We start from the raw sequence: 23,733 nt of genomic DNA, 5'->3' as shown, positions 1-23,733 counted from the left end.
AAGACAAAAAGAGACAAAGCAAGACTGACAGATACAAAGCTGCCCTGTTTCCCCTCTAACCCCTCTAAATCACCCCACAATAGAAGTTTGGCATCATCATTACAGCAAAACAGAAAGAAAGTATTTTAATCCTCTTTTTTTTTTTTTTTTTGCATAGACCCTCAGATCTCCTTCATCTGCTGGTATTTAAGTCAACAGTAGTGATGTGAGGCAATAACACTAGTGCTGTCATTGCAACACACTGACTTTTGGTCTCAGTGGAGGTGAACTGACAGATACACATTTTGCCAGACAGTCTAGATCCGTGATGTGATGCATGCTTTTTCTATATGTAGTTTGCAGTATGAACACTTTTCTTCCAGATGACCCAGCCAGTGAAGTCATTATGCTTTCCACTCTCCCAACAGGAGGTGGGGCTTTTTGTTGAAAACTTCTTCTACCCCCGTAGCACAAAGAGCAGCGTGCAGTCTCAGCCTCCTCCACGCTGTGTGTGCGCAGCGCCTGCACAGATCGCTCCAGTTTGGAACTTAAGCCTACATTTGCATGAACCTGCTCACCTATACTGCTGTTTTCTTTGCCGTGAACGACCTTCAGCGTTTCGTTCTGGCTGTTTCCAGCACATAATCCGACCCCGAAAACCGTCGGGACTTGTGAAGAGAGAAACTGCGGGAGTGGTGTGGAAACTTTTGCCATGATGAGTACGCGAACGGTCAACCTTGATACCTACAGCCTGTCACTACTCACGGCCAAAGAGGACATTCTCAACCCACGGTCCTCCACTAACTGGTAACACAGAGGGATCTTCTTCAATAACATTACCTCATTTATTATCCATAACAGAACCTCATTTCTTTGCATCCTAACACAATAGATTAAATGTAACTTTAATAACTTTAATAATTGCATGTAATAGAATAATACAAGATGAAAAACTTCAGAAAACTTTGACGTTCTCCATGTTGTTTCACTGTAAGAGTTGCAGACGTTTACTTTTCTCTACCAGAGTGGCTGTTGCGTAAGCACAGGCTTACCCACTGGATTGATTTCGTTTAATCCAGTGAGTAAAAGGGATAATGTCTAGGCCAGTAGAGGCAGCCAGGACTATGTTTACAAGTCCATGAGTGATAAATGTACGCAGGGAAGTTGTCATAAGGGGGTATGTGGATGGATGCACTGGCCCTCTGCTCCCCATCGGTGAGGTGTGGATAGCTGTCCACTACGCACGCCAGGCAGATGGTGCGTCCCAGAGCGCAGCACCTGGCCGGCGGCCCGCTGCCCTCACCCGGGTCCGTGCGCTTCATGACTCTGCTATTCTCCCCGAGGATCCTCCAGGCTTCAGTCTCTGTGTTGAGGATCGGGTTTCTGCTGATGAGCCGATCTTTGACAGGGGTTGTCTTTCAGGGAGAGGCTCTTTAATTTGACAGACAGCCACTGTGCAGGCATGACAAACCAATAATGCTGATTAAAATGCAGAGCTAGAATTGAGATTGAACACTAGTCAAAGATGGTTAAGGGATGGCATTTCAAAGCCCAGATGGACCCTATTGAAACATAGTACTGAAACAGTATTCTGCAAAGGAAGCATATTGAAACAAATTATAAGGAGTGAATTCACTTGGAAAACTGTCAAGTTCTAATAGTTAAATTTAACAAGTTAGTGGTCTTTGTCATCATCTTCATACATTTCATTAACCCTTTCATGTATACTGGTCACTACAGTGGACAGCTATTCTACAGCTGATCTCTTATATAGTCATGGATTTTTTTGTTTGTTTGTTTGTTTTTGCACATATCTTTATTAAAGTTTTAAGACACTACATATCTTTTCTGACATGAATTGGTAACATTGTGTAGATCTCCCCTGAGCATACTCTCACCCCCAGAACTACAAGCCCCCCCCCCTCCAGTTTTCACACAATTTATCTGTAACTACATGTTTCTTTGTTTCAAAATTTAAATGCAAGGTGTCCATCTGAGTGGACATTTTTGCAACTTCATGTAAAATAGGTTCATAAGATCATTTTTATTATTATTAGTAGTAGTAGTATGTCTTTTTTTTAACTTTATTTTTTGTTTTTTATATAGTTTTTGTTTGTTTGTTTATTTATTTATTTTTCATAAGAAAATTTTCAATTGCATTGTTTTTTCATGCCTAAAGAAGAATAAAAACACTCAGGAAAAAAAAAAAAAAATCTTGATTAAGGTTCTCACAATTTGTGCATGAAAGGGTTAATGCTGCAGTAGGGAACATAATACTGTAACATGGTCATCTGACACTGCCCTTTCTGTCTTCTTGTCACAGGATTTAGGTAAGCCGGCACTATACTGACTTATTCCTCTTTTCCAAAACTATCCAGTTACCAGCCTGTCTCCTTAATATATTCTGATTTTCACCTCATTATATGCATGTGTTTACTCTATTATACTCAGCTTCAGCTACAGACTCATTGCTATTACTAACAATATAGGACCCCAACTTGTCCACTCATTTCCATGAACTTTTTTTTTTCTGAATTATGACTCATACTTTCAATAAGTAGGTCAAGGAAAGCTAACATGTGTGCTCATGTGTTTATCTAAGACTACATCTCAGCTTTCTTTCTTATATTTCTATTACGTTGAGCAGATTTAACAGAAGGACATTCACAAAATTAGCTCATCCGACCTAAAACCTGACAGCTTTGTGAATGAAAGATATTTCTCTACAGGCTCAAAATGTTGCTTTTTATATCTCTTCATTTTTCAATGTTCTGTCACAGCCTCATTTTCAAGGTTTTGCCATGCCATCTCAACACCCACTGTACCTCTAATCCAGAAGTTTATCTGTGGCGAGCAAAACAGTTTTAACCTAGCACATACACAGACCTAATCCATCTAACCACCACTAACACTCAGATGTTTGTGAGAAGAAAAAGAGGAAAAAAAAAAAACCCAGAAAGAAATCCCCCAGCAGTGTTTTTTAGCCCACTTTTGAAGGATAGAGTAGTGAGGTGGGACATGATGATGTCATAATTCTCACTGTCAAACTGCTGAGACAGAAACTGATGCTTGTTGAGGGGGTTTTATGTCCACGCATGTCTTCAAGTTTGCATGTGAATATATCTGATTCCTGGTGTGCATTTGCATCCTGCAGAGACTATTAAAGCGAGCAGGGAGGCGTTGAGAAGTTTGCATGGAGAGGGGATGGAGGCTTGTTTTGCTGAATGATCCCACCCCCACTGTGTGGCCTTGAGGTCCCTGTGTGTATTATCTAATGACCTTGTGTCCTGAATGGGAAACAGACCTTTTGTGGTGAGACTTTGAAGAAAAGAGAAGCAGTTTCAATGCGTCCTTCATTCAGACTTTTCTGTTCTACATAGAGGCTCGGAGGTTTTTCCTCACTCAACCGGTGTCTCACTTATAAGCTGGAAGCCAATGCCCTCTACATGCATCTTCTACTTGTATGAACTGCATGACCCATCAAGAAAAAAATTGAAATAATGTTGTTTGTCAGTGTTGTTTTCTACAAATCTATGCATGAGCAACCCAGATTTATCTTCAGCCAAGTATTAAACAAAGTGTAACAGTAGTTTAGTCAAGCATAAAATAAAAGAGAGCCAGAATTGAGTTCATAAAAATGTTTACAGCATTGTTTCAGTCTTGTAAAGCATATCAAATGAGAATTCCTATTGAGCGTTGGAGCAGTGAGATCTCTATTCATCAGAGTTGGGTGTGGGCTGTATGCAGACATCTGTGGGCTCTGGTGACTCTGAACACTGCCAAACACACCTTCTTCTTAAAAGTGCAGTCCAAACTTTGGTGCTGTGCTTGTGTTAAGTGTTTCACTATGTTCTCTTGCTGGGATTATTACTGTCAGGCAGTGACTCATAAAGTAAATATGTGATTTCATTATAGTAACAGGGGTTCAGTTTAGATAGAGCATTTAGAGAGCAATCAATCTTTTTCCTCATTTATTTCAAGTTGAAGATCGAGTTCTAGAAGCTTCAGTTATGTATTTACATTCTCATGGATGGTACATGTAACCAATGCATCATAAAAAGTACTGATCTCAATTAAGAATGTTATTTGGATGGTATTATGGAGACATTTATGCAACTTTTGACCAGCTTCAATTGTATTGCATGAGGTAGAGGGAAAACTTGAAAGAGTGAAACAGTAGGGATTTCATGGGAAGTTGAGTTTCCTGTTGAGTGATGTAAAACGTTTTGTGCGACATTAGCAAAGCAAAGTGACAAGCATCTGTTAATAAATGGTTTCAGTTGCTTGTGTTAAAAATCTTAACAGTTTTTTGGCAGCTGTTAAAATACATCTGCGGCATTTTACAGCACAGAAAGAAAAAATTGAATTTAATTTGCTTTTTTCATTTCAGATGAAAAATGGAGTAATTAATCATGCCCATGATCACTTAAGAATAAACTCATTATGCTTTGCCTTCAGTGATCTCATGAAGGGACTCTCCTATTGGTGATAAATGGAGGAGCTTTTATTTCATAATACATAGGCCTGGGGTGTTTTTGTTGCTACTACTTGCAAGAATTTCTACAGGCTCATGCATGATTAACTGAGACTTAAAGAGTTTTAGGTCTAAAGTTACAAGCCAGATGAAATACACCTGTGGGTGTAGGAAGAGGATGGGCGGTGGAAGGTTAACTGCAGGGCTTCCATTGTCCATGAATGTACAAGCTTGAGTGCTTCTTCTCGTGCCTCAGTGTCCTTCTTGAATCCAGAGGGAGATCATGAAGCCAGACTGTACTTTTTATAGATAAACAACTATTATCAGTCATACTGTTATCCAGAAATGACTTAGCTCTGCTTCTGTTAATGTTGTTTTAGACCTATAGCCCCACCTGTCAAATGAGTCTCTCAGCATATTAATCAGTTGCTGCCACATGATCTGTTGTGCAATCCTCATCTAGGTGAAGGTTGTCCTAGCTTCTGCATTGAAACAAATCCTTCTGATCATATGACCCTGGAATCCCACAGAGGAAAACAAACAGTCCGGTTTTCTTTGGATGTTGAGGTGAAGGTCTCAGATACCTCACACAGTATTGTTGTCAGGAAAAATGATAACGCAGCATGCTTGATTGATTTTTGGTATAAATAGCAGTATATCATGGAAGGAGTGTTGAAGGACAATTGTACAGTGTACAGTGTCAATGCCTAGACCTGTCTCTCTTGCGGTACCTCTTTGTATCTATTTTACAGCAGATGCAAAATAGATACTCAAAAATGACATTGAAATATTTACAGGATGTTGAAAAAATAATCTGCTCCACCAAAAATGAACGAGGAAACTTTGTAATTAAAGCGATTTATGCTGCTGTAACCCACTCTAATATCTCGTTGGTGCGGTGGTGCATTGGTTGGCACTTCCACCTCACAGTAAGAAGGTTTTGGGTTTGACTCAGTTGGACCAGAGCCTTTCTGTGCTGAGGTTACCTGAAACTGCAGATTCCTCCAGGCTAATGCTAGCTACTGTGCTAGGTACTGTCACCTTTAACTTTCTAGCAGTTAGTCGTATTATAATAAATTCTGTTCAGCAGTGAGAGGAACAGTGATAACATTTTCAGGCTCATACAACAGCAAGCTAATCTGTACTTCAACAAGAATTTTAGGGAAGCATTAAGCACACACATTCACCATCATTAAGCTTCTAGTTTATGAGGACATAACACCCCAACTTAGTTCCCACTTGTTTATTTGGATAAGCTGCTTTAGCAGTAAAAGCTGCAATAGTCATGCAATTTTTTTTAATTTAATGTGCAAAGCATTCTCACCCAGCATGCAAATATTTGACATTAGACAGAGCCCTGGGTTCATTGGCTATGCTTTCATATAGTTTCAGTCAGCATGTGCCTCTAGTTTAGTGTGTCTCTCAAAGTCCCCTGCACCCCTGTATGTTGTATATTAATGTGTTCTGTTGTTTACACACGCAACCTGTACTGCTACTTATTCTGTTTGTGTGCTGCCTCTTGGCCAGGTCGTTATTGTAAATAAGAATCAGTTCTAAACTAACTTACCTGGTTAAATGAATGTTCAATCAGTCAACCGACCAACCAATCAACCAATCAATCAATCAATCAATCAATCAATCAATCAATCAATCAATCAATCAATCAATCAATCACTCAATCACTCAATCAATCAATCAATCAATCACTTGGGGAAAAAAACAACTTCTGTGGTGCAACTACACTCTGAACATGGCAAATTTAGGTAAACTTTTCATGTGGGGTTTAGTTGTTTCATTCATTTTAATACCATGGACTGATTCTCTTTGTGAAAATATTGCACCAAAATAAATTATTCCCCAACACTGTTTTGAAAACACACTGTTGCTGCATCCTAGCCTAACAACCCAAACAGTTATTTTTCCTATTTTGGAATGAGAGTGGATGATGTCAGATCTATCTCCATCTTTACCATAGTATGGAAATACTTCTGTTTATGCAATACTAACAGCTACTCCCAGATTCATTGGTGACTGTGAGGTTAGTTTATTGCAAGTCATAATATCCTAGCAGTATTTATCAGTAGTAATTGTACACTGCAGTTTTTCTTCATATTGGGCAGATCTAAACCCTCAGTTTGCTGAGCTGCTTGTGTGAGCGAGTCTGTGGGTGGCGTGCTGGAAGATGATGACAATAATGGATATAATGGCTGTTATATGTAGCTTTGTTTAGATGAACTTAGACAATAACTTGAACAGTAATCACTAAACAACTGCTTACTATTCACTTAAACATTGTTTATGTTCATCTAGGGCCTGGGATAAGGCTCTGAGGTAATAGCAGGTCTGGGGCATGATGAGACATGACTGAATATGATTATACTTTATGTGTTTATTGAGTTTGTGTCCCTGTATGTTTAGGTTTCTTAGCAGGCTAACTGTTGGGTTTAAGTCCCACAAATTGACACCGTGTTGGAGTTTGAGTTGTAATTGACCCATAGAAGATGCAAGACAGATGGTCATTAATGTTTCATGCCTTGGGGGCTGTACAGTGCTCTTGTAATTCTTAGTTTTCCATTTGGAACTAAATACCTTACAGACAAAAGAGCTGCTTCCCTGAAAAAAAAAAAGTATTTATTTCACCGTTTTAATTTTATTACAGTAAATGTTTAACACTGTAAAGAGTGTCTTGGACAATAACAGTCGACACATTCTTTCGAACATCCTCACACCTGACCTTTCTATTGAATCGTCCTACAGAAGAGTTCAACTCAGAGCAGCTGACCTTAATCCAGATGCCCTCTGAAAATTGTTTCCACTGGAAATCTGTCATTTGCATGCCTACAATAGACAGCCCAACAAATGCTCTATTGTTTCCCTTTTCAATTCAGAATAATGGCTGAGATGCTCTCTGTGAAAACTTGGGGAAGTTTTCATGCAAATGCTAATAAACATAGAAACTGAACTGACTAACAGGCCTTGCGGTTCTTCCAAAGGGTGTGTCAAATAGCTGTTGAAAAACATCTGTACCTTATGAATGTGGTGCCTTGGCAGTGTATGCAAAGGGGGATGTCTGTGCAACAAAGGGATATCACAGAGCTATTCTTCAGTTGGTGTGTACATGTATTTGAGTTGGATAGTTTGTCAAAAAAATATGATCTGTGAAACCAAGCTTTTGGCACCCAGTTGCACTGAATTTCATGCTCTACAATCACCGTTATGTGCATGAACAAAGTGTCTGGACTGGCCAGTAGAAGTAACTGATAGAGACTCTGTACTTCCTCACACTTCAGGGTAGTTCCCACATAGTTTCTCATTGTTAAAGAACCAACTCAAGCAGTGAAGCAAATAATAGTCAGGTTATGTTACAAAACAGTTTTATCTCTTTGTTTTACAGTTCTGTTACAATTAAACCAACCAATGTAAAAAGAAAAAGCTTCTCTAAAAAGTGTAGTTGGTTTATGCAAGTCATTTCAAGGCAACTGAAACAGTAAAGTGTGTATAAATGTTATGAAACAGTATCCAGGTTCATGCTGAAACCTCTTGTCACATTATGTTGCTGGGGCTCGTCTGTTTGCAACCGTGCCAAGCACAACAGCAGCTGCCTTTGACAACTACAAATCTTTTTAGAGACGATCACATATTTATTGTTATTTCCCTATTAATTACACAGTTATGAGATCATCAGACACATGCACCAACACTTGCACACATATTTTACCCACAGCTGCAGGCAGAAATGTACACATACATACTAGTTCTATAGGGACTGAGCTGTCGTTTTCTCTTTCCCATAGCTGTCCTGGCACCATGAGGTATCATCAGCTGTGTTTACTGAGTTCCTTATGCAATTAGTTCCTCTTCACCATGGTTACAAAGGGGCAACGTTGGTATAATCTTGACGTTCTGAGGGTTAACGATCAGTGTTGCGCAGAGAAGTCACACTGGATGCTGGGCCGTAACTGGGAACTCCATGTTCCTTTCTCCTGTCTTGTTTGTTCACTTGCTGCTGGTAGGATCGGGTTGTGGGTGGGTGAAGAGAGTCGGTGGGCTCTGTTGTCCTGACGACCCTGGTGGGAAAGCCTGGTTGTTTGTTAAGAGAGAATAAAATGGGGGAGGTGAGTGAAGAGGGGCTAAGGAGGCTGGGAAGGGGGTGCAAATGAATGGGCAAGGACACTTTGTAAGAAATATAGAGGAACAACCGGACGGGAAAGGAAAACAGGTGTAAGGGAAGAAAAGAAACATGTAGAGTGAAAATAGGTTTAGTAGGGTGGTCCGCACAAGAGGCTGTTGAAAAGGAGAATCGGCGAGTGATGTTTGAAGGGGATGATGGATCTGGGAGAAGGAAGATGAGAGGACAGGTGGAGGGTTGAAGAGCAGTGAAAGAGATGAAAGCATTTAGAGAGGCTGCAGAGAAGACCGGCTTAAGTGGACCTATGATACTTAAGACACTTTGTTTAGCAGAAGGAAATGCTCAGATATGGACAGATAAGATGCCATCATGCTTGTATAGTTGTATAATAATTGTGATCTGGAAATGGGAGGGTGTTCCGGTGTGTATGTAGCAGTGTGGGATAACATGAACAGGAAATACCAGAGTGATCCCAGTGGAACACAATTTTAGGGTTTATCATCTATACTTTCCTCCTCCTCCTCCTCCTCCTCCTCCTCCTCCTCCTCCTCCTCCTCCTCCTCCTCTCCTCCTCTCCTCTCCTCTCCTCTCCTCTCCACTCCTCTCCTCTCCTCTCCCCCCTCCCCCCCCCTTTACCCTGCCATCTGCAGACAGACAATATATCTCTCTCTAAGGGTCCTTTTAAGAGTCATAACAATTTACCCCATAGTGACTCGTGACATTCACCCAGTAATACTCCTATCAAGCCACTTGCCCCCAATAACCACATACTCCTCTGCCCCCTTGGAAACCTCCCATACACTCTAGCTGTTTCCCATTGTGTGTCATTGTGAAATGTGCCCCTCTTAGCAGGTCCATTTCGTTATCGTTTTCTCCAGTGTGAACCCTATCATTCAACCTGAATCTAACCCCCTCCTTCTGGTAAGCTTCTCTCTCTGTGTCTGCCTCATTATTCTTCAAGTACACATCCTCCCAACATTCCTTTTCATGCACCCATGCTTTATTAAACCTAAACACATAATTGCACCACATATGCCATGTTAAGTATTTATGAATTTGTCTATACATTATAAGAATGGTTAAGTGTGATCATATTATCATGTATTCGAGGTGGGCAAAATATAGATACAAGAGGATGTCATATAATATATATAATGTAGGATGCTCAGGTGTAGTCACTGTACTGAGTGTGTTTTGGTGCAAATGTGTTTTGTGGATGAATTGTGTTGCTTCATGGATTGTTAAAGTGTGTTTCCTGTATGGATATTATTCACATTGCTGGTGCTGGGATAGTAATTTTTGTTTTATATATTATTTTTGTAGTATTTTACTCTGTTCCAGCTATCTTAACAATGTAAGGTTTTGATTTTCTATAGAGAGCTGACGTCGTGGACCTTGTTTCAGGAGGAAATGGTTTGATTATTGTATTACATTAGTTTATGTTAACAGACAATTAATTTTTTGATCTCATTTCATTTATAAATCATTTACACATGTGATGTTTGTCAATTTAAGATCATTTTATAAGCCTCAGTGAAAATCACAGTTTACGGTAAAATGGTTGAAGTACCAAACTGTTAAAATATGTCAGTACAAAATTACACACCTGAAAGTTGCAGATGTGATGTTATCCTGACTGAAGATATGGCTGTATCTCCACCACCTCTTGTAATACTTTTTGTACCCCACTCTTACAGTACAGTACAGTATGCTGAGGTAATGATTGGTCCTGTGTTTGTGACATGTTTCACGTGCAACAAGAGATGCAGTCCATTTAGGCGTTTAACACAAAACTAGATGTTTCTGTAATATATTTGAGAATAATCACATCTTTCTTGGCTTGTAACATTATCGTTTAAATTGACAAACATCATATGTGCATCTCTCACCATTGACTAATGTTATTTTTTTCCTCTGAAGTTAGATCCTGGCTCACATCCAGGGACTATAAATTAAATATGTACTGTGCACTCTCCCTGCTAAAAACAATGAATAAATTAGGAAAATATTTTCATTTAAATGCACTAAATGTGTGTCTTGAAGAAGCACTAAACACTTTTTAGCTCATCAGTTCACTTCATTTGACAAATCCTATGTTAATTATTCCTGCTTTTGTTCCTTTTATCTGCAATGTATGATTGATTATTACCTTGCAATTTATCAAATTATCTCAGAATCACTGCAATGTGATATTGCCATTTGGAAAACAAAGATACATCAGCTGAACATCGATACAGGTTGATATTGACCTTGTTGTCACTGGCTATCTGCAAATAAGATTTTATTTCATCAATGACAGTGTCCAGTCTTCACCTGTCATGTTGTATTCATGGCTGTTTCATAAACTTCATGAGAAATTACTGAACTTGAAGGTATTATGCTGAAAGCCTTAAAGGAGTGATGTTTTGCTTTTTAAATACAATTATGCATTTTAAATCATTTCCCTGTGGTCCACATAAACTGTAAATGGAATTCTTGGGTCTGAATTCTTCATTAATTCAACTCCACAGGTCCATCTTCAACCCTATTTCTGAATAATGACACCAGAAAGGTCGTTTTGAGCGCTGGCCCTTTAAATGCACATGAGCCACTTTACGTCCCACCCCCTCCAGGTTGTTGACCATGCTTTCTGTCCCATTCAGCAACTTGAGTTCATTAATACAACCAACAACCGAACATTTTAGGCTCAAAGTTTGGACATATTTTCAGTTTTTACTACAACCGCTGCCGCTGATAAACTATTGGAGCAATGTTTGTTGGAAGTCTTGACCTCATATGTGCAAATGTCGTGAGTTAACTAGTCATAAAATGTAACAAATTAAGCAGGAATTGAAATGGGTTGTAGAAATCCACTTGATTTTTCCCGGAATGAATATGAAGATGGCTTTGCAGCACCTGGAGGGTTCAAATTCAAGCTTTATGAACTATTAGGGTCCAAATACACAAATAAATGTACCAAAGACTAATAAAAGTGGGTAAAGACTACAGTTAATGAAGCAAATTCTTTGGTTTGCTGGCAGAAAAGGGGGTAAATAACAGTAAAAAAAAAAAAAAGGCTATGGCCAAAATGCTATTTTAAACATTAGTATTAGCAAAGAATTAAACTATCAGTGCATCCCTAATTGTTACAACATCTGGAGCTAGTACAGTTATTCCTAAATTACTCCAGCTCTCTACACTCTACCAGACAAGTCTGTTTGTGTGAGAGGGAACAGAATTGTAGCTTTGAGCGTAAACATACCTGCATCCTCTTTGTTATCAGCTCTTTCATATGTTACACAGAACAGGGTGGTCTAGACCGCTTCCTCCAGATGAATAGAAATATGTCACAGAAGACTGAAAGTGTTTTTTTTTTATTCTCTTTTAGACAGCTTTGTTTCAAGGTTTAAATATAGTGCAGCAGCCTGACATTATACTGTAATACATTTTGGTGCTCATATTCTCTCTTTAGATACACATACACCTGTTCTGACACACACTCTGCTTTCATGATTGTTAGGATTATATTACACAGAGGGAAATGTGGTAGCTAAGTAATTGGTACATGTGCAGTTCTGCTTATACAATGACTGGCTGCTGTTGTCTGTGGATTAAGTCATGGCCAACTGTTGTCCATGCAATCCACCGCTACACCCAGACTTCGTGGCATTAAAAGTTTTGGTTTGCTCGGACTGGGGTGTTAATGTTTAGTATTGTGTGTATTTGTGGCTGAATTGTTGATTGAAGACATTTAGAACGGACATGTACTTCACAGTAGCTCTGTCTGTCTTCCTCTCTTTGTCCATCCCCCGCTCTTTTCCACGTGCCTCAGCACACAGAGGGCTGTTTTCTCTCACTGGTCCTTGGCAGTGATTTAATTACTTATTTGTTTAGTTTGTCATATTCTAAACTTCTCTGGCTCTGTATTTTGCTGAGAACCGAATATTTCCCCCCCCCCCTCCTCCTTTCGGCATTCCATCTGCTCTCTCCCTCTGCCTCTCACTACCTCACCCCCCGCTGCTGCTTGATATTGTATGGGTTCTGTTGTTTTCTTATATAAGTTTTCCAACTTTTAATTCAGCTTCAGCCTCTGGTCTTTCTTATAATTTTGCTCTCTATTGCCTCTGTCATTTGCTCCAGTATTTATCATTCATTGCAGGCGAAATATCTTCAGTGGTCTGTAATAGTCTCCTGGGGAGTCGGTTGTGTCCTCCACCCAGTTAAATACTACACAGATAAGTCAGGGTTACTCACTGGGTGGGTCAGGACAAGTGTCAAATATATTTAAATGCTAAATATCGACATGCACTGCTCATATTAAAAGAGGAGCTAAATGTAACTACTCATTAGGGTGGTGCTTTACTATTAAAAGGGTTCTATGTGGAATTAATATCCCAAATCTTTATTGTTTATACGGATCCCCATTAGCCTCCATCATAGTGGTTGCTACTCTTCCTGGGGTCTGTTAAAATACAAATACAGTGAAAAAATACATACATAAATAAAACAAGTTTACAATTCATTGTTATCATCATCCAGCTGAACATTTCATTTCAACACATAAACCTTAAAACATTTAAACTTTTATCTTTACAGCAACTTGGATTGCAGGAGTCAAAACAATCATTTGCATTCCTACATTTCCTTGAGTATTTCCTGTTTGAATGTTTTTTTTGTACCAGAACACATTTAAGATTACAAAAACCAACAACAAACCCGATGCTATATATCCACAGATTGTATCACTCCTTGAATAAAGTATGCACATATCAAATAAAAAACACACATACAGTTATTTTGACAGTCTGACAAAATAAAACTGTGTCTTATAATCTTCACATATTGTGTCAGCTGATAGTTTACATTATAACTGTTAGCTTAGCTCTGTTTTTAGACAGAAAACTACCATAGTAAAACCACAGATCACGTATATGGTTTGTGTTAATAGCTGCACTAAAGATGTGTTTGGAATCATCCAAACAAGGTCAGACATGTCACAGTTCAGTCTGAACCGTGGATCAACAAAAGTGAGCATAGCGAACATAATCATATCAAATATTAACTTAATACTGTCATAAGCTTCAGAATAAAACACACCTGTGTAGGAGAAACTCTGCCTTTTCAGCATCGAACTCAGTTCTTTTCATTTAGAACTGTGTCCAGTGGAGAAAAATAACAGTGCTTCTTGCTTTTATCTCTTTATCACTTTCTTTGACTCTAAAAGTTGTTTCTGATGGGTTCTCATTCCATCTCATGCCTTTCTGATGCTTCGCTCAATGGTTCCATGGCATTCGTTTTCCTCACCATGGGAGACCAGCAGAGTGACTCACTACTCCCTCTAGTGGTCACATAAACCTGTCACACTATTGGTATGAATATCTCCTGGGGCGCCAATAAGGGGGGGGTAAACATGACAAATTCATGGGGTCCAGTGTTTGTGGGGGGGCCCAAAGAGCAGTGCAGGGGGCCCAGTGGACATAGAAGGTATTAAAATTTCGTGTAAGATCCGCTGTAGATGAGAAGTGTAGAAGTTTAGAGTAGAACGGTGAGAGGATTTTAAGTTTCGATTTTGTTTTTGCGTTAGTGACGTTATTGACTGATCGCAACCCCCCCACCCCCGCTCTGACAGATGGAGAAGATGGGAAACGCCAATTTAAGTAGGGCCCACAATGATTATGCTTTCATGGGGCCCATGACTGGTAGCGGCACCCCTGAATATCTCCATTACATTGGCATCTTTGGCATAACTTCAGAATCCTTTATTCACAACACTCTAATGATAATTTTAGGCCATATTTCAGTGTTTTAAAAAACAAATACTACATATAGCTCCTTTAAGAGAATAAAATAATCATTTCCTGCTAATGGAAAATTCAGCTGATCTCAGTTGTCCTGTAACAGCCATTCAAAACTAAAAATACAACAAAGAAAAGATCTGACTGTTAGAACTATGTCATCTTTTTCTGAGTTGGAGCTTTTTTTTGGACGATATTTAGTTTGTTTCTTAAATGGTAAGATCAGTGCAGGATGGCGGACTGAACATACAGTACACATGGATCTTTTTCTCCTGGTGGTGAAATATCTCCGTCAACTGAAGCTTGACAGTGTACAGAACGTTTTAGAATAAAACACATTCTTCAGTCGTTTATTCTGGCCTGGATATGAGCTGGTGATACGCTGCCTTTGTGCCTTGTATGAATCTAAACTCAGTGGGAGAGGGGTTTACGAAGTTTGGTCTTCAGTGGAAATGACAGCAGAAGGATATTACACCTTATGCCATAAACCGCAGTACTGCTTGAGGATGTTTGGATTGTTTACATGCAACTTCTTCCCACATCATCGAACAGATCCACAAACCCTTCTTTTTTTTCTAACCCACTCTTTGTGACTTCATCAGCACATTTTTTCCATAAGTAATACATTCACATCACTGTTGCCCTTCATTTAGGATGCATTTATGTTGTTGCAGTTAGACAAATATAACATCTCTAATGTCAATTATGGTGTCCCCTGAGAATCTTTGGCAGTGATTTCCAATCCCCCCTGCTCAGCTACTCTTATTAAGGGGCCTTGTTGACTGGTCTGCTGTAGTTTCAGTCCACTCTCTGCAGGGCACTTGACGCAATACTAAGCTAAGCCTTTTTATTTGCTCTTTTCTTTTTTCATTTCACTTGGAATTTTTCCCTTTTTTCTTACCTGTTTTTCAGATTCTGGTCTTTTTTTTCTGAAACTCTGACTGAGACAGATCATTCTTTGCATGACCAACATCTTAAATCACAACAGTGTTTATTTATTTGACTCTCACTTAATAATACTGGACTGTCTTTATATCCTCTGTTTACCGTTTTTTGGTCATTGCCAAGTAACACTTCCTGAAGTTTATGCTCCAGATACTAAAACTCTAAACAACACAACTGCACACACTCTACATAAAATTTCATGTCCAAACCTCCACTCAAAACCATGGAATCTTGTATCAAAACCAAACTGTGCTGTAAGGCGTCACACAAAAGCCATCAAATACACAAACACTACACAAGAGTCACTACAAACTGGGTGAGATTAATTGAAAACACTTCAGTAAAAACCCATTACTGCATTGAGTAATAGTGACATGCTGTTTTTTTGACTTAACAAGCTTGATTTCTTCAATGTGTTAGAGTAAAATAAACTCAAATTAACTCAAAATAATTTTCCATTTATTTATTGATGAAAAAAACTGTTTGCACTTACAGTAAAACAGAAGAATTGGAGCATATAAAAGGAAATGCGTGTTTACAATTGAGGAAAAACTATAATTACCAGATTGATTTTTGTCTATTTTTTCCCATGCATGTTAAAGAACAGCTGTCTTTGTTTCAAAGTGTGCATGCATCCTAGCAACATCTTTTACCACATTACAACTGGAATGTGTCTGTGGTTTACCAGACCAGGTTTTTCAGTTGTGGTGTTTACAGTGCACCTTAGAACAAATAGAACGTTTCTGTAGACCTTCAGTTAACCAGACAAACATAGAGCCTTTTCCTCTTCTCCCCTCTTCTTTGCTTTAAATATCCCTCATTTGCTAGGTTTCTGTCGTTACTTAACCTTTACCCGTAACCCGCCTGAAGTGTCTGGACTGTCCAGATGGACAGCAGGAGTGCATCCATGTGCGTGAAAGCTGTATGAGTAACATGCTGGACGTAAGGGGGGGAAATGACTTTTTCAGCAGCTGGATCTGGCTGGACTTCTTTTGCCCATGTTTGAAGAGAGGAAATGAGCGCTGTGTGCTGTGGGGACGTCTCGAAACTCCCAAATCCAGCACAGACAAAGAGGTGGACAGAGACAGGTTAAAAATAGCACCGGAGGCCCAGGTCAGCGCTGAGCCAGGAGGAGGGGAGATGAAAACACGTGATGTAAAATGAACGGAATGAAAAGAAGCTTGAGGGCAGGTAGATGGAACAAAATTGTGAAAAGGGGAAATAGCATGACCTGTTCAAAAGACTGCCTGATTGCATTTTGTTAAAATCCCAACTATTAAAGATGGGGTCTGAGATGTTTTCCTGGAGCATTTGTAACTATATTCCTTAAAATCCCCTTCACACTCCAATTACAAGTAATTAATTAAATGCTCTAACACAAAAAAAAAAAAAAATCAGTCATCTGTGGAATGGACAGGACTGACAAAACACCATCCAATCATTTTAAGCGCCCACTTGAAATGATTGAACGGTGATATGTCTATCAAACTCAACTGCCATTCGTCCCTCCCTCCTTCCCCCCCTTTGTGCGTACCCCTCTTCGAGCATGAATCGCGAGTTCCCAGAGGCTGGAAGTGCTTGTACAGGAAGCGAAGCCAGAACCTGGTTATATTAGTTCTATTAGGATGGAAAGTTCTGTTTAGTCACTAACATAAACCACTAGGAAATGTAACATTAGTCACATAGGTCTGAACTGGGGGTGTTGGAGGAGACTGAATGAGGTATGCATGGATACGCCAGCTGGAGGCTCAGCCAGGGCCGTAGTCGGTGTCGGAGGCTCAGCCAGGGCCATAGCCTGCGACGGAGCCTCAGCCCGTGTAAGAGATGGAGCTGTGGCCGGGCCCGGTTCAGACCACATACAGCGTCGGAGCCCAACCTGGGTCCGGAGCAGCAGCCGGTGTAATTATACTTCTCTTTTTTCTTTTGTTCAGACAAGGTATAGTTTTTTAGATGTTACCTGCAGCCGGCATATTGTCGCTGTGCAGCGCTTGCGAACCCTCAGGAACAAGCATTGCGCGTGCCACTACTCTGGAGGTGTGGCTTCAGAGGGACATCTGAAGAAAGGGGTTTGGACTTTTGAATTGAGTATTTTCAAAATGTAGCTTGCTCGAACTGTTTTTCTAAAATCTCAGAACCCACCTTTAACTACATATTGGGAATGTTGTGTGTGAAGCATGTGCAACATAAAGAACAAAAAAAAAAAAAAAAAGAAAAAAGAAACAAGCGAATGATATCTGATAGAGACCTTAATCTTAGCGGTGAATCCTGGTGAGAGCTCCCGGCCTGTCATCCATTTTCTCATTTACCTCTCCTCATGTGCAGTTTATCATATCGCAACTGTGAGCATAACCACAAATCTCTCATATCTCCCCCCGCTGGCAGATATGGAATGAATAAATGACCTATGAGCCCACAAGATCTTCCAGTCAGAGAGACACAGAGAGTTGGAAGTGTGGAGTTGAGGGAAAAAAGATGATGAGATATTACTTCGGTTTGTGAAAGAGGCATGTTGTGGTGCAGGTTTGGGAACACAATATGTGTCACAATATAGATGATATAATACTGATGTAAGAACGATAGAAGAGTATTGATGACTATCTACTGTATATGTTGAAAAAGGATGAAATGAACAAGGGCAAGAACAAGTGATTATTGGATTTTTAGGCTGAAAAATCTAGAGTCTTCAAGGAGATATTCCAAATAACAGAAGTGTGCACATGGTCCATGAATACCACACTTTAACAGTGCAGAGTTTAGCCTGGTGTTGTGGAATGCCTGGGTAAATGAGATCTAGGCCTTCTCCAGCACAGCTCACCATCTGCTTCTGTTATGTTCATCTTGAAATGGTAGAGCGTAGCATGTTAGGAGCTATTACAGGGGCTCTGGCAGTCCAAAACAAACCATTGCTATTGTTCCTGGCTCAGGCTTATGTACGTTTGAATAGAATGTGTGTCTGTGTGTGTCTTTTTTTTTGCATACTTTAAGATGAATGCATGTTTATTTGTTTTGTGGAAATGCAATGGGCTGGATAGAAGTGACATATATTTTATTTTTTTATTGCAGAAAAAGTATGACATATTTCATAATATGACATCACTGTTTTTTTTTTCTCTTTGCTGTACCCTTCCCCTTTTACAACCCCATTCCCTTCACTGGTGGCCTCCTCCTCTTCTTCTTCTTCTTCTTCTTCTTCTTCTTCTTCTTCTTCTTCTTCTTCTTCTTTTTCTTCTCTTCTCTTCTTCTCTTTTCTTTTTTTCTCTTCTTGTTCTTCTTTTATCTTCTGTTCTCTTGTCTTCTTCTGCTCTTCTCTTTTCTCTTCTCTTCTTCTTCTCTTCTCTTTTCTCTTCTTTTCTCTTCTTCTCTTCTCTTTTCTTCTTCTGCTCTTCTCTTCTCTTTTCTCTTCTCTTCTCTTCTCTTCTCTTCTCTTCTCTTCTCTTCTCTTCTCTTCTCTTCTCTTCTCTTCTCTTCTTCTTCTTCCTCTTCTCTTCTCTTCTCTTCTCTTCTCTTCTCTTCTCTTCTCTTCTCTTCTCTTCTCTTCTCTTCTCTTCTCTTCTCTTCTCTTCTCTTCTCTTCTTCTTCCCTCCACCCCCCGTCACTCCCTCTTTCAGAGCTGAGGTCATAGCTGGCTGGGTTTGAAGGTGGGCTGGAGTACAGAGATGAGAGTCTGTTTTTCTCATCAGTTAGTGGAACTCTAGAGAAGCCTGCATGTGTGAAGGGGTGAGGGTCTGTCTGCTCTGTTCGATGGGGGATTTCAATAACAATCTTATTGCTGATACCTCAACATTAGTAACACAGTTAATCAGTTTCAGCAATGCAGACATAGTAAGGCAGCCCACTGGCTTTCTGAGGTATGTACCATGGATCAGTTTAGCTGTCGTGACTAAAGATTGAGTTTTCACCACCATTTAGTGAAATACATTTGTGAAATTAAACTATTTCCTTCTGCTCTGTGAAGTTTCCTCTTTATTCATTACACCACAGTGCTGGTTTATCCAGATTATCAGAAATGTATAACAGGGTCAACTATATCCTCTGTTTCACTGTGTGAAAATCTGCATGTTTATCAGGCCTTTTAGAATGCAACTGCATTCCTTTAACAATATTCAATAACATCGATGTGCCAGAAAGTCAAACAAGGAACAAAAATAGGAAAGGTAGATTACTTTTTCTTCAAGCAAGAAGCTAAATCACAATCTTACCAAGTACATTTTTCTCATTTCTAGTCAAAATATCTCATCACGCTTAAAATAAGACATAATCACCTAAAGAGTAACTTTTCAGTGAGATATAAGAACTTATTTTTAGACAATAGATCTGAAAATCTTTTTTCAAGAAATCTCACCAAGATAATTTTCACTTGTTCCATTGGCAGTTTTTTTTTTTTTTTTTTGGGTTAATTCAAGATTTTTTTGCTTAATTCAATTTTTTTTTTGCCTAATTCAAGTAAAAAAATAAGCCAATAGAACAAGTGAAAATTATCTTTTCAGATCTACTGTCTAAAAATAAGTTATTATATCTCACTGAAAAGTTACTCGTTAGGTGATTATGTCGTATTTTAAGTGTGATGAGATATTTTGACTAGAAATGAGGAAAATACACTTGGTAAGTTTTTGATTTTTTCCAGTGTAGCAGCAGAAGTATGTAAAGTTATCCAGTGTTAGCTTAAAAAAGGAGTCAGCTAGTGTCAAGACCACAGACTTCACTATGAACATCACATAAGCACACAAACGTGTGGATGTTACAGGTAACCCATTTATAATTTAAGCAGAACATCACAACAGGATCACTAGCTGTGCTTTTTGCATCTCATGGCAATAATTCTTTTAATGCCATGTCTGCAAGGAGCATGTTTTCCACAGCTGGCACATTTTCCTCATTTACTCAGCAAATTCCCTCATTCATCAGAGTTTTCAACTATGCAGATAATCTTTTTTATAAAACAATTGGAGACTACATAGTTCTTAGAATTAAACTCTGAAGAAAAGAATCACAGTTAATGTGTACAATGTAACTTGAGCATATTAAAACATTAATGGTTTGTGGTACATTTCAGAGATATATCTTCTTGTTTTGGTTAATTAGATAGATAAATAACATGAACATTTTACAGTGGAGTATGACCCAGCTTTGCTTTTCTTAAAGTGACACCAAGGTTTGTTTAGTTTGGTTGCATCTGTTGACTGATTGTAAACCTCTTGGCTTTGTTAGTATTTTAGATGAGGATTAAATAAATTCCCAGGGAGAAAAATGTCTGAAAATAGGATCATTGCAAGCTCGATCTCAGTCAAAGCTCTGACAAAACAAAGACTCTTCTACAGCACCCTCATGTGCAAGCCTGTTTCATGTGGGTGGAGAATTTGCACATGCAATTAAGTCCCTCAGAGGCACAGTGACCTTTGACCACGGCTGCTCGTGAACAGTGACCTTTAGGAATGTCTTGATGACTAAAGATCAGTAGATGTGGTTCTGAGGGAGCAGATTGTGCTGTTTCTGTAGTTATTGTGGCTATGACTAATTCCTGGAGGCTAAGTGAGATTTGACTGATTTAGGCAACACAAAGCTCACGTAATTCTGTGAATATTTCTAAGAATCACAATATGTTGTCATTTGATCATACTTAACACTTAAAAAAGATGAATACTGAGGCCACTGTCAGTATTATTGGCGCAATAGAAAAATCTGCATCCTCACACACTGGGCCAGAGTGAGGCTTGCTTAACCCACAGACAATAAGGTGATTGTGTCTTCAGCGCGCACACACACACATACCAACTGACTTGTGTTGCTCTTTGCTGTTGCACAAACAGAAACTTTCTGTTGTGAAGCAATAGCAGAGTAATTCAGATTCTGATCAGATTAGTGAACCTGTTGTCTGACAGCGCATTAGTGATGGTCTGTGTATTTGCTACAGAGGCTCGCCTTCATAAACTTTATCCACTTTTCCTGTGGTTCTTTCCATTTTCTACCCATACTAACCCATTGTCATACTCTGTCATGTGCCTACTCTCCCACACATATGCGAACACACATCCACAAACACACACCACATTCACCTTTGGCCTTTTGTAATAGCTGCTCATGGCCTTATGCTCTCACTACCCAGCTCCAGATGTTATTGACACACCCCCAGGAGTCCTGCAGAGAGAAATTTACACTGACACGCAGTCAGACAAACACAAGCACACACTTGTATGCACACACACACATACACTTCAGCAGTTTATCTCTCTGCAGGCCACCTTGTAGTGTCACCTACGCTTGCACACACGTTTGCCTCCAGTTGTGCTTCAAACAGACACATAGATCAAGAATATAGCTGAAGCCTGTCATGTTAAACAGCATGTTGGTATGTTTTGTCTTTTGTTTTTTTTTGAGTTAAATGTATAGATAAAAACTGATTATGGACATTTATGGCATAATGATATACTTATATTTAAGTTTGGTGCCAGTTGGCTGCATTTAGCAGACCTACATATTATACTGACATATTTTCATTTCATTGCAGTTAGCTTCAGCAGAACAGTATTATCTCAGTCAAAACATAATGAGTTACCACAGTGACCTGCAGTTTGACTGACAAAAGGGTGCGGTGGGACAGGTTTTCACCTGCAAAATGGCAGAAACCCTGTGGCAATGAACAGCACTGGCTATATTTTTCACATTTAGATGCTGTCCATCTCTGAAGCAAATACTATGTGTTAGGTCTCTGTTTTATATGAACTCCTCAGGCCTCAATGTAACAAGGGCAAGAAAGCAGAGAAAAACAAGTGCATGGTCACAAAATTTGACTTTGCGTTACAGAGATGTTAACCTACTTTGAAGCATGCTTTGATTCAGTCAAAGTATGCACAGTTAAACATCCAGCCATGCATGTATGTATTTGTGTATGTCCTCAAGGCACAGTGACTTACACTGAAACCTTGTGTAACCAGATGTCCTAAAGCATGGTTAGGAACGCTCTGGACGTGCCATTACTCTTAAACACATGGAATTTAGACAAGTAGCTGTTTCAATTGATAGTTTTCTCAACCATTAAACCTTCAAAATCTGTCTGTCATGTCATTGCCATACACATTTCTCAGTAGATGACCTTTGTGTGTGTCTGTATGTCTACAGGGCATTATTCACATATGATGGAGTCAGCAACAAGCTCAAACTGGCTGACTCAGGAGGTAAGGTGGACTGTGATATGTGGTGTAAAATGCAAAGTTCAAATTCCTGACATTCTACAAAGAGTGAAAGCTGTCAGCCTCTTTTTTACTTAAAAGATGCTCATTGTCTTTTTTATGTGGAGGCTGGTTATCAAAATTACAATCAGTTATTTTGATTGGAGGGATAATATTAGATAGAAAATACAATAATGAACACAAATGTCCTTAAACCTGCATGTGTGGAGGTGGATGTGGGTAACATTCATGAAGGAGTGGAGTGGAGTGTTTACATAATTATTGTATTAAACCAGGGGTCCCAAACATGTGGCCCGGGGGCAAAAACCAGCCCACCAAATGGTCCAATCTGGTCTGTGGGATGAATTTGCGAAAGGCAAAAATTACACTGAAGATATTAACAATCAAGGGTGTCCAACTCATTTTAGTTCAGGTTCCACATACAGACCAGTTTGATCATAAGTAAAATAATAGCATAATAAGCTATGAATAGTGACAACCCCATTTTTCTAGATTCTAGGTTCAACTGGACTAGTTTTGCTCTTTTGAAGCAAAATTAGTCCAGTTGAACCTCCAAGTAGGACAATGACTTGGGCAAATGAGAAATTGAATGAGAAATTGTTCTTATTTAAGTTCCAAGCTCCAAATTTTTTACCAATATTCTGCCTGTTACCACATGTTTGTGTAATGCACATGTATAAATGATAAATTGAGGCATAATATTACTAGAACTGCACTTATTTTTCTTACAAATTTCTGTTTTTTTTTTCAGGTTATTTACATGTTTTTTGTTAAAGGATAGTTTGTAAATGTAAATATTTTTTATAATTTATTGTTTCTTATTGCACTAAAACAAAGAGAAAAAGTTGTCATTATTAATTGGTTATGATGCTAGTACTTTAGGGGGCCGGCCCACTTGAGATTCAATTGGGCTGAATGTGGCCCTTGGAAGAAATGCATTTGACACCCTTGTATTAAACTAAATGTTATGTACAGCATATTAAAGCGAAAAGGTGAAGTAAAGGGTTGTGGTATGCTGTAACATTCTGACATTTTGCCAGTAAAACAAAAGTAGCATTTTTTGCTGTCACACTGTCATTATCCTCTCCTCATCTCCCTATCCGTTTCTCTTATCTCACAGCTGGTGGTGTGGCGGAGCTGGCAGGAAAGTTTCACATCGCCAAGCCTCAGTATGGACTGTGCAGAATGGGGAATGCAGAAACAGGAGGCACCCGGATTGCTATGATTAAGTGGGTGAGTGGCAGT

At 39.2% G+C, this 23,733-nt stretch overlaps 1 protein-coding gene across 2 annotated transcripts in view; it reads left to right on the top strand.

Annotated features, from left to right (window-relative positions):
• The first annotated feature begins 447 nt into the window (after window positions 1-447).
• Window positions 448-23,733, top strand: part of LOC115426166 (drebrin-like protein A) — a 34,277-nt gene continuing 10,991 nt past the window's right edge. Inside the window, exons 1-3 of one of the 2 annotated variants that reach the window (XM_030144162.1) lie at window positions 448-786; window positions 22,418-22,473; window positions 23,609-23,721. In XM_030144162.1, the coding sequence (XP_030000022.1) occupies window positions 692-786; window positions 22,418-22,473; window positions 23,609-23,721 (264 nt within the window). In that variant the 5' untranslated portion in view covers window positions 448-691. The remainder of the gene's footprint in view (window positions 787-22,417; window positions 22,474-23,608; window positions 23,722-23,733) is intronic. The other variant, XM_030144161.1, reaches the window with a different exon arrangement.

This window comes from Sphaeramia orbicularis, chromosome 9 (assembly GCF_902148855.1).
Source record: "Sphaeramia orbicularis chromosome 9, fSphaOr1.1, whole genome shotgun sequence".
Classification (NCBI taxonomy): Eukaryota; Metazoa; Chordata; class Actinopteri; order Kurtiformes; family Apogonidae; genus Sphaeramia; species Sphaeramia orbicularis.
This window is presented reverse-complemented; position numbering and strand designations above follow the sequence as displayed.